Source organism: Epinephelus lanceolatus, chromosome 8 (genome assembly GCF_041903045.1).
Source record: "Epinephelus lanceolatus isolate andai-2023 chromosome 8, ASM4190304v1, whole genome shotgun sequence".
Lineage (NCBI taxonomy): Eukaryota > Metazoa > Chordata > Actinopteri > Perciformes > Serranidae > Epinephelus > Epinephelus lanceolatus.
Genome location: NC_135741.1, coordinates 6,816,005 through 6,830,997, shown reverse-complemented (window position 1 = coordinate 6,830,997; position 14,993 = coordinate 6,816,005). Strand labels below are relative to the sequence as shown.

The following is a 14,993-nucleotide window of genomic DNA, read 5'->3' as shown; positions in this document are numbered from 1 at the left end:
AACTTTGTTTGCTGGACGAAAATATCATATCTCACACATTCGCTGTTAGTGGTCGTGGTGTGTGTGTGTGTGTGTGTGTGTTTATGAATTGGTTGGGAGACACAGCTGATTCCCTCATATTCTGGACCATAAAAGCAGCATTAGTCTCCTGTTTTATGGCACAGAAAGTCTCAGAGGGCTAAATGTAGAGATGTAATGAGGTGAAATGCAGGACAGAAAATTTCCTGCAGCAGCAGTGAATAAACACAGCAGAGGTGAACAGCAGATTATTTATAGGGATATACAGCATCATCCGTTATTTATAACTTAATTACTGTTCAGTCAGGCAAACAGACAATTGTGAGTTGAACGCAGTCACTGCAGGAATGATTTGACAGTTTTTCCACAATGGACAAAGAAACAGTAAATATTAAATCAGGTTAGAAAAAGAATCAATAACATATCGAAGGTTACAGTACATATGATCTGTACAACAAAAGTGCTTTATTTTTGGTTAATGCATCAAAAACAGTAATCACTAGCAGTGCAAAAACTCTCCATCATGTCTTCAAGAAGTATACAAATGGGCAAACATTTCTTTGGCGTTCAGTACTATTATATTAGTGACCAACAGCAATGAAAATAAACATACATACAACTACATCAACTCACCTGTGTGTGAAACATTCATTAATATAACTGGACAGCTGCATCAGCTGCAGCCCTCGTGTGGGTTAAAACTTGACTTTAAATGTATTGTGACTTCTTTACTCTCATTAAAACACATTTAAAACCACATGTTGTGTTAATATCTTTTAAGTGTCCTGTGCTTTGTGTTTGGTGAGCACTGGTTTCTCCAGCAGGAGCCGCCATAGCTGGACGGACAGACAGAGCAAGGTTTTCCGCTTTTATAGGGAGCCTCTCCGACCCAGTTCCCTCTGAAACACAAAAGAACATAATGTTAGCTATGAGGCATTCATTCATTCATTTTCCGAAGCCGCTTATCCTGTTGGGGTTGGGGGTGGGGGGGGTGGGGGGGGGGGGGGGGGGGGCTATCCCAGCTCATATTGTGTGGGGGGCAGGGTACACCCTGGGCAGGTCACCATACTATTGCAGGGCAAACACGTAGACACAGACAATCATTCACACCTACAGGCAATTTAGAGTCCCCAATTAACCTGCATGTATTGTGGGAGGAAGCCGGAGTTCCTGGAGAAGGCCCACGCTGCACAGGGAGAGCATGCAGGCTCTGCACAGGGCTACTCCCCCACCCTGGGTTTGAACCGAGTGATAGTGTTGCCAACAGTGACATAAAATGGAAATATTTAAGTTACGTACAAGCACCTAAGTACAGTATTTCAATAAATAAACAATATAAGTTAATAATATTAGTTAAGTTACATTCAAGCTCTGTTTGGGTTTAAAAAAAACAACCAGTAGAACTGTCAGAGTTTAAACACGCGCAAGGACACAGTTCTGGTCTCATTCCTGCACAAGCTCTTGGAGAGGTAAGACAAATTTCTCAGCAGAGTTAAAACTACTTTTAACTTGAATTTTAATGTTCAGTAGAACTGTACTGTGTTGGGAGAGGAGTACATTTAATTTTTGCATGTTTCTTTCAAGTACACTGCATTTTTCCTCAGTTACAAACAAAATATCTGTAAGTTGTGATGTGAAGTCATGCAGTTTCTTTGACAGATTAAATGACTCCTCTCTTTGATGTTCTTGTGTTGAGTTTGCTGATCACAAAAAAGGCTTCTTGTCATGTAACAGAAAAAGCTTCTCCTTAAACTGTAGAAAACAATGATGTCACTGTGGCACTGAGATGATGTTTTGATTTTTCTGATTATTATCACCTATATTATACTTTGTTACTGAATGGAATGATTTCAGATGTGTAATGTGTCAGTTGTGTATCTTAACGACTTAATTTCAATTTGAAACAACAGCATTGTATTCAAACTTTTTACTGTAAGTGTTTGTTGTAATGATATTTTTGGTCGACCTGCTTTTAAAAATCAACTTTCACTAAGTTTTCTTGTTGCCCAGTGCAATGATCACAATAAATATTTCTGGGTTAACTTCAATTCAGTTTAACACTTTCCCTCTGCCTAAATACAGTTTCATCTGATGTTATCTTAAAGTGTAGTGGAGTTTGAAAGTCAGTTAAGACTTTGCTTAGTTTTCTGCTTGAAAAAATAATCTGATTTTGATCACTAAAATAACTGCTGTGTGTGTTTGTGTCTGCAGTTATCCAACGCCAGTGAACAAAACTGGCGTTGGATAAAGGGAGAATGTTCGAAATCATTTTTCGAAATCCCTTTGCAAGACTTCAGTCTCCAGGAGATAGGAACTCTTCTTCAAAGAAGAGGAAGTCCAAAGGAAAGGCTGTGAGACCTTTGTCTCCTGCAGACCTCGATCCTCCTACGATCCAGAGGGAGTACAGAAGGGGTGAGAGCCCTTTGTCTTCTGAGGACGAGCGTTCGACCTCCCAGAAGGCACTCGGAGGGATGAAAAGGGAAGTGAGACAATGGTCACCTACAGAAAACATCCCCTCTGAATCCTGTAACCCTGAACTTGAGAGGTCTCCTTCTCTGGGAAAGATTGAGGAGTCACAGCAGAGTGGTGAAAGACCATCCTCTATTCATGACAAGGACAGAGAAAGACAGGAGACTGAAGAGACAGAAAGACAGGAGCAGGAGAGGACACGGAGGAGGAGAAGGATCCAGGAAATTATCGACAGATTGAACAGGGAAGAAGAGGAGAGGGAGTCGGAGAGGATAAAGAGGGTTACCGAATTTCACCTGGATTGGCAAGAGAGAAAAAGACAGGAGCAGGAGGAGAGAGAGAGGATGGAGAGAATGAGAGATGAGCAGTGGGACAGAATTGCGAGAGAATATGAGATGAGGAGAGAAAGAGAAAAAAAACAGAAGGTGTCCTCCTTCTGTATTTACGAACGAGAGCTGGAAGAGAGTTTTGAGAGGGAGCGAACTGAAGAAAAAAGACAGAGGAAGGAGGAGACACAGACACAGAAGGCAGAGAAGAAGGAGAGACAAACACATGGGGCGGACAAGAGGGAGACAAAAGAAAAAGAGAAGGAGGAGAGGAAGGAGAGAGAGAGCCAGGAGGAGAGAAGAAGTATGGGCCTGTGTTCAAGACTATACATTTGGTGGCACAATGCAAGGAGAGACCTTGTGGACGACGACATCCAGATGAACATTCAGGAGGAGAGACGCCTCCGACATAAAGGTAAGAAAGTCAACTGACATTCTTTCACATAAAATTTCACTTCAACCGGTATAGTATTCAGATTCTTTACTCAAGTCATAAAATCATGCCGTGACTTGACCGACAGACATGACAGACTACACCATGGTCTTCTTTCGCGATGTGTGTGTCATCAGACTATTCTTGTCCTATTTTTATTATCATTACTATTATTTCAGTCACTGTGTCTGTTCATGTGCCAGCCGAAATGTTGTAGTAACGTAAAAAGTGCCAGCAGATGGCAGGAGCTACATTTGAAGTACCGTATGCAAACATACAAGTCACTGAATCCTCCACAACAAGTTCCTGCAAATGTTTCACAATAAAAGCCTTTTTAGAAAATGAAGGGATTCTCTCAGCCGAGGTTATAAGGGGCCTTTAATTTGAAACAGATACAGGAAGTGTTGAGTTTGAAATGATGGCGCGATGCATTAACTTTATCAAGGCAAACAGGAGCGGATAAAAAGTAAAAATATAAAGATACAGTGGAATAATAAATCCGTTTAAATGAAGCTGGTAGTCTCTGCAGCTGTGGTGAGTAAAAGCCCCGCCACTATATTTTAAAATTGTATTACTTTATATATCCTCCATTATGAATAAGTGGGGTCTGCCCATTGGTCCGACATCCCATTGTTCCGACCATATTAAACCCATTGTTCCGAAGTCCCGTTGTTCCAAAATCATCATGATGCCCTGTGGTTCAGGTCTGGTTAGGTTTAGGCACAAAAACCACTTGGTTAGGGTCAGGAAAAGATCATGGTGTGGGTTAAAATGAAAAAGAAAGTGGCAAACACATAAGCCGTGAGCCTGCTTCGTCTCAAGCCTTTCCCAGCTGACCCAGAGCCGGTCGTGGCGCACCATCAAGGCAGAAATACGCCCGCCGGGAGCCGTTCTGGTGTTGTCCTGTTCAGGCCTGTTCTCATCATTTATTAGCCTGTCAGGCCTTGTTTTAATCTTAGAGTGGGCACATGAATCCCTACTATAACTCAAATAATCATCATGGAGAACAAACTGATTCTACTCAGTTAAGCTAGAAGAAAGCCGGCTAACCCACTAATCTCACTTGCCAACATGTATGCTGTAACAACTGCGTAGGTATGCAGGTGTACAACTGAACTCCAGACTTTTTATATGTTTTTAGTTTCAGCTGGCTGCACACCAGAGAAAGAGATACAACTGAATATAAAAATTCGGAGCCTGCTCGAAAGAAGGAGGTGGCTGGTCTACAAAAAATACAAACTGGAGCAGAAGGTGAAGAGGGTAGAGGAGAGGGAAAGGCTGAGGAGAGAGAAGGAAAGACTGGAGAGAGAGCAGAATGAAAGACTGGAGAGAGAGCAGAAGGAAAGACTGAAGGGGATGCAGAACCATAACTGTGCTGAGGAAGGCTGTCACGCAAACGCCCCCAGTTACGTGGAATATCACTACGGGGCATCACCCATAAAAAGGTCACGCTGTCCATATGTGCCCTTTGTATATTAAAAAAAGGAGAGCAGTGAGAAAAATTGGACTAGCGTGGCCTTTGCCTCCTCAAATAGAGGAGGTAACTGACAGGGAATAAACATTTCAGATTTGATGAAACTTGAAAAAAGCAAGTGTGGTATGGTGAAAGTATGGTAAGTGATGGAGGACTGGTTCGCCTATGACGGGAAAGTCCCCCTGCAGAGCTCGGGACAACCTAAGGCAGGCACAGCCATGAGTGCTTGGCCTTGTTGCCACTGTGGGCAGGACAGTACTGTGTCTCATGATCTCACACAAGACTTAATGCAGCAATGCATCATTTTTAAAGTAAGTAGTACTGAGGTAAAATACCTTAAAACTGTACCCAAGTATACTTAAATGTAGTAAATGTATTCAGTTCACCACTAGTTAGGAGGAAGGAGATAAAGAATAGATAGAACTAATGGAATACATTAACGTTTGTGGAGATACACTCATTCCTCTTGCCAAGAGTTAAATGGGAAATTCATTAAAATGTTCATGTCTCTACGCTGAATATGAAGCCACAGCCAGCAGCTGTTTAGCTTATCTCATTAGCAGATTTTGTTGCCTTTGAACAGAGCCAGGATATGGTATCCCTCGTTTCCAGTCTTTTGATATTTTCATGTAACTCTCGGCAAGAAAATGTATTTCTTAAAAAAAAAAAAAAGTCAAACTCCTCCTTAAAGCTCTTCTTACTTTACAGAGTAGTTGCAGACGAGCAGCGTTGCCTCCCTCCATGTGTTTCCAAACACGTACATGTTTGAGCACTTCCTGACAGCACATCCCACTCTGTTGGTGCTCGCCCACACCATCTGAGAGGAAACATAAAACACATTCTGATGCTAATATATAAACTGAAACCATGCAAATGTCCACATTAAAAAAAAGGCATAACTCAACCAATGTCATATATGCACTGACAGAGGCGTCATGAAAAGATTTGTCAATTCATCATAAGGGACTGTACAAAAATGGGGTCCATCAGGGTGGGGTTTAGAGGGTTGAATCTGAAATTTCATTTGTATGAAAAATAAGGCTGCCCCCTAATCGTCGACCAAATGTTAGTCGACCAGAAAGGTCATTAGTCAGCAAGTCACAGGTCAGAGCTGCACCTTTAAAAATAAATCAAAACCTATCTGACTGGACCATGTGGGAATATAATTTGAAAGGACAGACACAGGAAGTGTCCACGCCCAGCAGTCAGACAGGAGTCAGGTTAATTTCCAGGGCTGGTACCTGCGGTTATTCCACGGGCTAGTTAATAACATGTCGGGCAGGAAATCCAAAGTGTGGGATCATTTTGAGAAGGTGAAGGACGAACCCAAGGTGATATGTAAACTCATCTTCATTGGTCGACTACAAACATGACGTATCATCTGAGACATGGAAGCAGCTACATGCCCATTAGCCCACAGCGTCATTAACAGGCGGCTCGCTCAGTGTGTGATGTGCACTTGTAGATAAAATATAGGCCTATATTAATGAAGGTTCATTAGTACGGTTTTGTATTTTTCTGTAATGTAGCACAGTGTTAACAATGTTACTGATACTATTCTTTCTCACACCTTCAACTCAAACCATGACGTGAAAGTCGGTGTTTATTGGACTCATTCAATTCAACCCTATTTCTAGCAGGGGGGGGGGGGTTTATTCAGTCTATGCTCTCTTTGAATGCACAAAATGAACAAATCCATCTCGACCCCTCCTCAGTCCAAAGAGAAAATCTTCTACCTGAGTGTAGTGAGAGCACACTGATCCACTGCATCTGTTCGGGTAGGAGAAGTGATGCCTCTCATCGTACCAGGACCGGACCAGATCAGTGATGGACTGGTACCTGTCACATCCAACGCACAATCAATCATTCATTTATACATACATGTTTAGTGTGTTCAGTTCAGTGTCAACACCATAGTGCACCAAGAGCTTGGCTGGTTTTGTAGTCTGCACTACCTTCCTGAAGTGATTGACAGGTTTTGGCCCAAATATCTCATAGCCTGTGTCGGACCGTGATCCCAAACGCATCGTAAAGCCCAGGAGTCAGCTGACTTAGCGAGCCACTCGTCCCAGAGCTGTAGAGCCATGACAGAGAAAGGAAAAGACAGAGATGGGTTTTTTTTTACTCAGTTCTGTGAGAAAACAAGAAAAACAGACTCTGCTCTTTATCTTAAAATAGACTAAAACAGTGGTTCCCAACTGGTACAGCCACGGGGTCCAGATTTCTCCTTGGTTGTTAGTTTAAGGTCCACACAGTTTAATATATTCAGCGTCATACTTGCATTTGTCCATGTCGTCAAGCTAGTTTAATGTCTCTGTGAAGTGGCTGTCTGTCAGCAGGAGATGGCACCTGAAGATGAAAGCTCTGTGCCGGAAATTCACTTTTTCAAAAAATAAAACCAGTTTTTTACTAACTTGACATGTTTTCGAGTCACTTGCGGTCTATTCAGAACAGACCCTCGACCCACTTTTGGACGAGACCGGTCTCACTCCAAAGTTGTTGAAATTTTGTGCTTGGGCAGTGACTTGTGGCATCAAAAACCAATGAAAAAAGGCATCCTTTAACGTCGGCGTGATACACGGCTGATTGCCATTATAGTTTTAAGGCGCTTGGTGTCAGGGGGACACGCAGCGGGACAAAGTTAAGTCTGCCTGGGGCAGGCAAGTGGGAGGGGTGGTGGATGGGTCCAACAAACACAGACTTTCACTCGAGAGAGAGGTGTTCGTGTCCCATAAGATTCTAAAGCCAAACTCTGTTCCTTTGTCCTAAACCCAACCATGTGTTAGTTGTTGAAGGATGTACCGACGTAGTGCTTTTATTTTGAAAGAGACAGAAGTGTCAGAAGTGTATTTTGACAGAAGACAATGCATGTAACAGGCAGAACTTGACACGGCGTCCCAGAACGTCAACAACCAACACATCCAGGGTACCTTGAACGTCGTATGTGGGCGTGGAAAGTCCATGACCAAACTTTGATATGTGACGAGGTCGCAGTGAGAATGTGTTGTTTGGACCGTGACCCACCAATTGAAAACCACTGGACTAAAACATGCAACTGCTACTCACTGTCTTTTAAATTTTTTGTACCACAGAATAAGCAAGAATGTGTTGTTTCAGTTTTGTCCCTTTTTAACTTCCACTTGGCTGTATGTCATTTATTAGTTGATTTATATTTTCAATTATTAATTTCAATCTGCAAAGTAACTAAACTAACTGTCTCAAAAATGCAGCAGAGTTGAAGTAGTAGAGTAAATGTACTTAGTTACATTTTACCAGTGGCCCCTAGTCTGACTCAGTGTTTCCTCACCATGAACTCCATATTAGCTGCGGGGGGGAAAACCTGAGAGCGGACTCGGTTGTGATAATCCAGCAGAGCGTTGATCTCTCTGGATGAAATGGCTCGTTTATGTCTGCTGACGTCTCCACTGAGCATCCTGAAGTCTATCTCAGCTCCAGCTCCGGTCATGTTGAGCAGCTCTGTGGAGCTCGACAACACGGCTGCAGCAGCAGCTTCCATGTGAGGCATCATCCACACGGTGGCAGCCAACAGGAGCTGAACACAGGCAGCAGCCATCTGAGGCCTGTGGAGGAGGAGGAGGAGGGGGAGGAGGCTGCAGCTGCACCGCCTCCCTGCACGACTCTGAGGAGGAGACGAGTTTACATCATTATCACACTGGTGTTGAAAGAGTCTCACAGTAGTGGGGAGTTTGATGATTACACACAGTTTTTGCTGATTTCAGCTCATTTTAGATGACAAATATTAAAACAGGTGGCTGATTAATTTTATTCATTCAAAAAGAATGAAAAAGTTTGAGTATGAAATTATTACACTTCACCTGCTGATAAAACAACATGTCAGTAAAGTCACATAACACCTGTTGTCCTTTTGCACTAAAAACATATTTTAAAAGTCACATAACACCTGATGTTCTAACCAATTGAATTTCCTTAAACTCTCTTCTGCATGAATTATGTTTTTTAAGGATATTTCACCCTATATTTTAGAAGATGTGGATCCTCTGATAGTTTACTTTAGTGAATCAGTCCGTCAGGTCTGAGGAGACTAGTGCTGGGAGAGAACCAAAACAGTTTTGGTCCATAAAACCAAAACAATGAGCAGAAAAATGCTAAAACATATCGTAAAGGTAAGAGAAGCTCAGGGGTCCATCAGTTAGGATACTTTAAGGAATAAAAAATGACTATCAATTATACTTATTTAGGGATTCATACATGTATTCTTTCTACAACTACAGTCTTCTTGATTTGAACCTGTTAAATAATCAAACATATCTGACTCTTTTCTGGCACTGTAACTCTCTACTCATACTATACTCATCAGATACTTCAACATGACATACCCATCTATCATGTATCTATCCTTCTACCTTTCTCTAACTATCTATCATTTATCTATCCTTCTTATCTATCTATCCATCCATCCCTGTTTGTCTATCATCTATCCATCTATCCATCTATCCATCCATCCCTGTTTGTCTATCATGTATATATCCATCCATCCATCCATCCCTGTTTGTCTATCATCTATATATCCATCCATCCATCTATCCATCCATCTATATATCCATCCATCCATCCATCTATCATCCATCTATATATCCATCCATCCATCTATCCATCCATCCATCCATCATCCATCTATATATCCATCCATCCGTCCGTCCGTCCATCCGTCCGTCTATCATCTATCATCTATCCATCCATCTATCCATCCACCCACCTACCTACCTGTTCATCTGTCTGTCCTTCTGTATATCTGTCTATCTATCATCTATCCATCCATCCACCTACCGATGTGTCCTTCTATCTGTCCTTCTGTCTGTCCAACCATCCATCCATTCATCCATCCACCTACCTACCTACCTGTCCTTCTGTCTGTCCTTCTGTCTATCTACCTATCTATGAATCAAAAACATGGATACATAGTTATGTTATGCTCTCATTAACATTAACAAAATATCCACATATTGTTGATAACTTTTAAAATGAATAAACTAACACCAGATTAACTGATGTTCCCTGGAGTGCACAAAAGACATGATTCATGAGAATGACTAAAAACTGATGTATCTGTTTTTGCAAATGAACCCTTATAAATACAAACATAATGAGGAGAATTCAGCATGTGGTCATAACCTTATGGAAAAACATTCAACATGTATAGTCAAACAATCATCAGTGAGCACATTTGTTACACAAAGAAGAAAAGAGCTGAGTGTCATACCTTCATCAGTGGATCCTTTCACAGAGCAGAGAGAGACGGGGAGATCCTCGCTCCAACACGAGCCTTTGCAAACAAGCCAAAGTATGTGTGGCAGAGAGTTTTTACTGGACCAACACAAAACCCTCCTGTATGTGTCCTCTTCTTTTTCTTCTTCCTTTTTTATAGACTTACAGTCTGTCTCTTTTTTAGTTTCTCTCCACTGAGAGAAAATCACAACCACAGGAAATTATCTTTCAGAGCTGAAATCATGACATATTTTACTGGCCGTTGTTCAGAAGTTTAAATTCAAGTCTGATTTGTTTCATGAAAGAAATGCTGAACACTTTAACACCCTAACTTTATCATTTATAAGCACTGTGTAAACATATATAATAAGTTAGTTATGACACATTACATCATGATGTGTATAATGGAGATGAAAGGAAAATTTAATTGTCTAAAATGTGCAGTATTTTTAACATTTCCTATAAAACACATATACAAACATTTAAATTAGAAGGTATACATATGTATGACCCCAGAAGTATCCTGCATGTATACTTAAATTGCAGGTTGCAAAATGCGAGGCACACTGTACTGCCTTTTTAATTGAATGCCTTTTAATTGTTGCCAGGCAACCATCCCAACACCTTCTTACCCTAACCTTCTTGTGTAATCAATCAACCGTTTTTTGTTTGATTGTTTGTTTTTTCACAGTAATCAGTATCTAGTTCCTAAAATGTTGAGGCAGAGGGTACTGTCTGTAGCTCTGGTTGAAGGTGAGAGTCTGTCAGCAGATAAACGGAGATCTGTGTGGGTACATGAGACCCTAAAAAAGAGGCTGGATCATGGGGAGTACCACCAGTTGGTCCAGGAGCTTCTCCTCCATGATGGATGTTTCCAGGCATATTTTAGGGTGACTCAGGGGCAGTTTGACAACCTGCTGGCTAGCGTCGGGCCGTATAGCTCTGGGTATCCAGCAGCCGCTACCACCAGTTTCTCCTCCAATGTTTAACAACTGTAAACTTGTTGTCGTGACCACCACAGAAGGCCCGCCTCTCAAATCATCCGATTGGACAATGGGAAAAATGATGACGAAAAAAGGGATGATGTGTGGCACTTTTTCGCTCTTCACTCTCGGCCTTCGATGTCTGCATCCCGGAGGTTTTTTACCTGGAGCCAAATTATCCAAAACAAATGGACAATGATTTAAACTGGTAAAATCACTGAATAATGGACGACTACCTGCTCTACATAGATATAAACGGCTCAGTCTAAGGTAACAAAAACACACCAATTCTTATTTTCAGATGATCACACACTACAGAAAACATATTTATATCCCAATTCTGCCAATACACCCCCCCTAAATTCTACACACTGTACCTTTAAATAAAGTTTTTCTCAATTCATTCTTTCTAAATCAATATTAGTATCTAAGCCCTTTATTTAAGAGCTTGAGGCTGCCTTACTGGAGCACATGTTTTGGCATCCCTCCTGCCTTTCCTGATGCTGTTTTGATAAAACACAATAAAAAGCTTAAATAAGCACGCCTTGGGGAAAGACCGAGCAGAACACAGATTAAACAAAAATGGAGAACAGTGGCAGCAGAGCCAGGATTCATCTCCAGCTGTTGTTGGTTCCAGGAACGGCCCCAGATCCCCTGCCATGTGTAATATGCTCTAACAAGAGGCGGAGGACACTGCCAAGGTACACTGCACCACCACCACCACCGCCACCTGGCTCTGCAGTCTGGGGTCAAAGAGATCACTGGGACCAGAGCTCAGACACAGAGAGAACAACTGGAACATGAAATAAAATCTCAAAAGCAATCTGATACCATTGTAAAATTAGTTTTTTTAGTTACTATCATGTGACTGGCACCTTTTGGAAACCCACTGCAATTCAAGCCACTGCCTGTAAATTACAGTATTTTCTTTACCCACCCGTGCCCACCCAAACTTCTGCAATGTGTGTGAGATAATTAGAAATGTCATCTAGTGTGAGAAATCTCAATCTACGAAAAGCTCTGTGTGCACAGAATGAAATGAACTCTTTGACTTTTCTTGCTCACAGTTTGGACAAGGAACGTAAACTGTGTTGGTTCAACATGGTTTCAAACCTCAAATATAAAAGATGCAATACTTTCCCAGACGTCACAATCATGAACACCAGATTATAAACCGATAATACACTGTAAGGGTTTGAATTACATAGCATTACTGTGGCTAACTAACATCAACACGGTGAAGCTTTGTCTTCCAGCCTCACACAGACACCCTTTGTTGAAAAGTATTACCACCCTAAATTCTAACACTTCTGTATTACGTTTGGACTTTGGTGCATGCCGGTTGGTGGCTAGATAGCGAGACAACGAGCTAACAAGCCAGAAAAGCAAAGATACATGCTAATTAGCGCTAACATATGAATAAAATGATAATAGAATTTCATTCACCGAAAAACTGGAGTACTGGTGTCTTGTCAGTTGATAAAATGATCTGCACAGCAAGCTTCATTATTTACCCAATATTTGTACAAAAAAAATCTCTGACAGGCTGACAGGCAACACCTTAAAACACAGTCAGGAGGTCAAGTTGAGAGGCCTGTGGTGAGGCTGAGCAGACAGCCTGCCAGTCAAAGTGGCCATGCCCTTAATTATGCAGAACTTTAAGCCTTAATAACATTTGGGGATCATCATAAAAAAATTTTGCAACCAGCCTCAAGTGGCCAGTTGATGAACTGCTGTTTTTGGCACTACTGCAGTGGCTCCACTCGTCAGCCCTGGAGGTTGTCACTTGTTTCAAACACAGACATGAATGTGAATGTAACAAGAGACCACTTAATTGTTTACTCACATTCTTCACTGTCATCTTGTCACATTGCTGTTCGCCACACCACATTGTAAAGTTGGTTCAGGAACTAAAAAAAAAAAACACATGATGAATTAAGTAAAAAGAATTTATGTCTCTAGAAACTGGACATATTGTGTAGCTAGAGTAGTAGTAAGAATATTCTAAGAACATGAGTAAAATCTGTGTTAGTGAATGATATGTCTGTTACACAACTGTTAATAACAGTTTGCTCTGATCGGGAAAAAAGTAGTTCAAGAAGCGTGATGTGACTGTGTAGAACATGTGCCAAATTTAGCAGTTCCCTGAAATCAAGTATGAGCTCAACTACTCTCTGTGCTTAATTTCATAACCTTTAGTTACAATTTAATTCAAAAATACTGAGGCCAATGTGGCATTCTATTATTTTGAAGCCATTTCTGGTGATTCAAGATGAGATATGTGAGAAAATTCGCCCTGATCGGCCTTGAATCATGCCTTTGGGTATGTGTTATGATACTACTACCATCACACTAGTTTAAAAAATGAGTAAAGTACTTTAAACTGGCCAAGCCTGGGCCTATAATAACTGGCAAAATGCAAAACCAAACACACAGGCTCGGAGTATCGTTACTAAACCATTACATGACTTATTAGTGTGAGATTTATTTATTATTCTCACCTGTTATGAAATAGAAGCAAACATAAGTGTGATCTGACTTTGTTGTACAAAACATCCTCAAGTATTTGGATTTTTCTCCTTATCTTGGTCCTATACTTAAAGACTTGCTGAAAGTTTGTTAAACTGTTGCACAGAGGACCTTAGCAACCAAAGTAAGGAAAGACAGGTCGCAACATAAGCTACAGACACACTACATAGAACAAAAATACAAAATAAAAAATATACAGCTCTAAAACAAGCAATATAAAACACAAACCAAGATTACTACAAAGAAAAGCCAAAAAGTATGTTAATATATGCTATAAATAAACCACAAAAATGCAATTAGGATTAGGAATCAGGCGCCTCCCTGATGTAAATAGCTGTCAGGCTGTCAGGTGAGTGTGAGGCAACAAGAGACAGGACCCAAACTGGGCAGACAGGATCAGTTCAGGGATTTATTGTTAGGATGAAGGTGTGTGAGCTCACAGGCAGCAGGTACAGGAGGCTGGACAGGAAGGCACAAAGCAATGAGTGAAAATGGCGCAGTTGTTTACAGCAGGGCTGACGAGGGAAAGTGGAAACAGGTGAGCAGGTGGGTGGGGAAGTCATGTGATCGGGACAGGTGGGAGAGTCTGAGGGCATCTGGTGGATGGATGGAGAATGGCAATGCAGGGACCTGAGGAGGAGGCTGGAGAGAGGAAGAGAGAAGCAGACTTTGTGACAATTTGGTCATAAACTATAATGTTGGATTAATTAAAATTTTGACCTGATGATGGTGCTACACCACAGTTATTATAATTCATCCTGAGGGGAACAATGATGTATTCACATTTAATGGTCATCCATCAAATAGTTGTCGAGACATTTCACTCAATATAGTGCTCAGCAAAGTCATTAGCATTCATCCTCTGCTTATCGTAAAGGTTTTCTAGCCTGAAGGGCAGCGTACATGGCACTGCATCATGTTTTATCCAATGGAAGGGCACTTTATCTTTTATCTGCCATAGTGGCTTCCAAGAGGGCACTGCTGCATTTGTTTTGCATCACAGTGTTTGAAATATTTAGTATTTGTTTGGAGCCAATAGATGACACCACACACACATTCATCACACACACACACCTGTACATGTCTCAGAGGAGGAAAACAGTCCGAACTGGACAAAATCTCTCAGCAACACGTTTGGTTCTTATTTTATGATGAAGAGTAAAAACATTTTACAGCTTTCCTAACAAAAGGGATGCATATCCACGGGCAGATTTTGAGACAGTGGTCCCCTGGGCACAGATATGCAAAGGACCCCGCCACCTCTTCTACATAGGAGCAAGACACACAGACTTTGTGCTTGTTTTATGTCTCTTTGAAGTAATTTTGTGTCTTGTGGTTGTTTTATGCTTTTTTGTAGTAGTTTTGGTCTCTGGGGTAGTTTTGTGTCTTATTTATGTAAATAAATGTCTCTGTAAGGTAATTATTTTTGCCTTTTTGGTTGCTTCGTATCACTTTGTAATCATTGTGTGCCTCCTTGTGTTCGAGTTGTGTTTCTATGTGCCTGTTTTTGTAGT

The 14,993-nt window shown here is 41.2% G+C and overlaps 1 protein-coding gene across 1 annotated transcript; it reads right to left on the bottom strand.

Annotated features, from left to right (window-relative positions):
* Positions 1-281: 281 nt before the first annotated feature.
* r3hdml (R3H domain containing-like) lies at positions 282-13,993 on the bottom strand. Its single transcript, XM_033629878.2, has 8 exons — positions 13,920-13,993; positions 12,797-12,860; positions 9,963-11,114; positions 8,028-8,360; positions 6,676-6,794; positions 6,457-6,559; positions 5,422-5,537; positions 282-917 (listed from the first exon to the last, which is right to left on the bottom strand). The coding sequence occupies exons 3-8, from the start codon at positions 9,966-9,968 to the stop codon at positions 785-787; spliced, it is 810 nt and encodes a 269-aa protein (XP_033485769.2). The 5' UTR covers positions 9,969-11,114; positions 12,797-12,860; positions 13,920-13,993; the 3' UTR covers positions 282-784.
* Positions 13,994-14,993: the final 1,000 nt, after the last annotated feature.

What these genes read in the sequence shown, in the direction of transcription:
- r3hdml (XM_033629878.2), bottom strand. An exon ending in CAGCTAATATGGAGTTCATG is followed by an intron (nt 6,795 to 8,027) that starts GTGAGGAAACAC and finishes ATGGCTCTACAG; the next exon opens with CTCTGGGACGAGTGGCTCGC. An exon ending in CTGTCAATCACTTCAGGAAG is followed by an intron (nt 6,560 to 6,675) that starts GTAGTGCAGACT and finishes TGGATGTGACAG; the next exon opens with GTACCAGTCCATCACTGATC.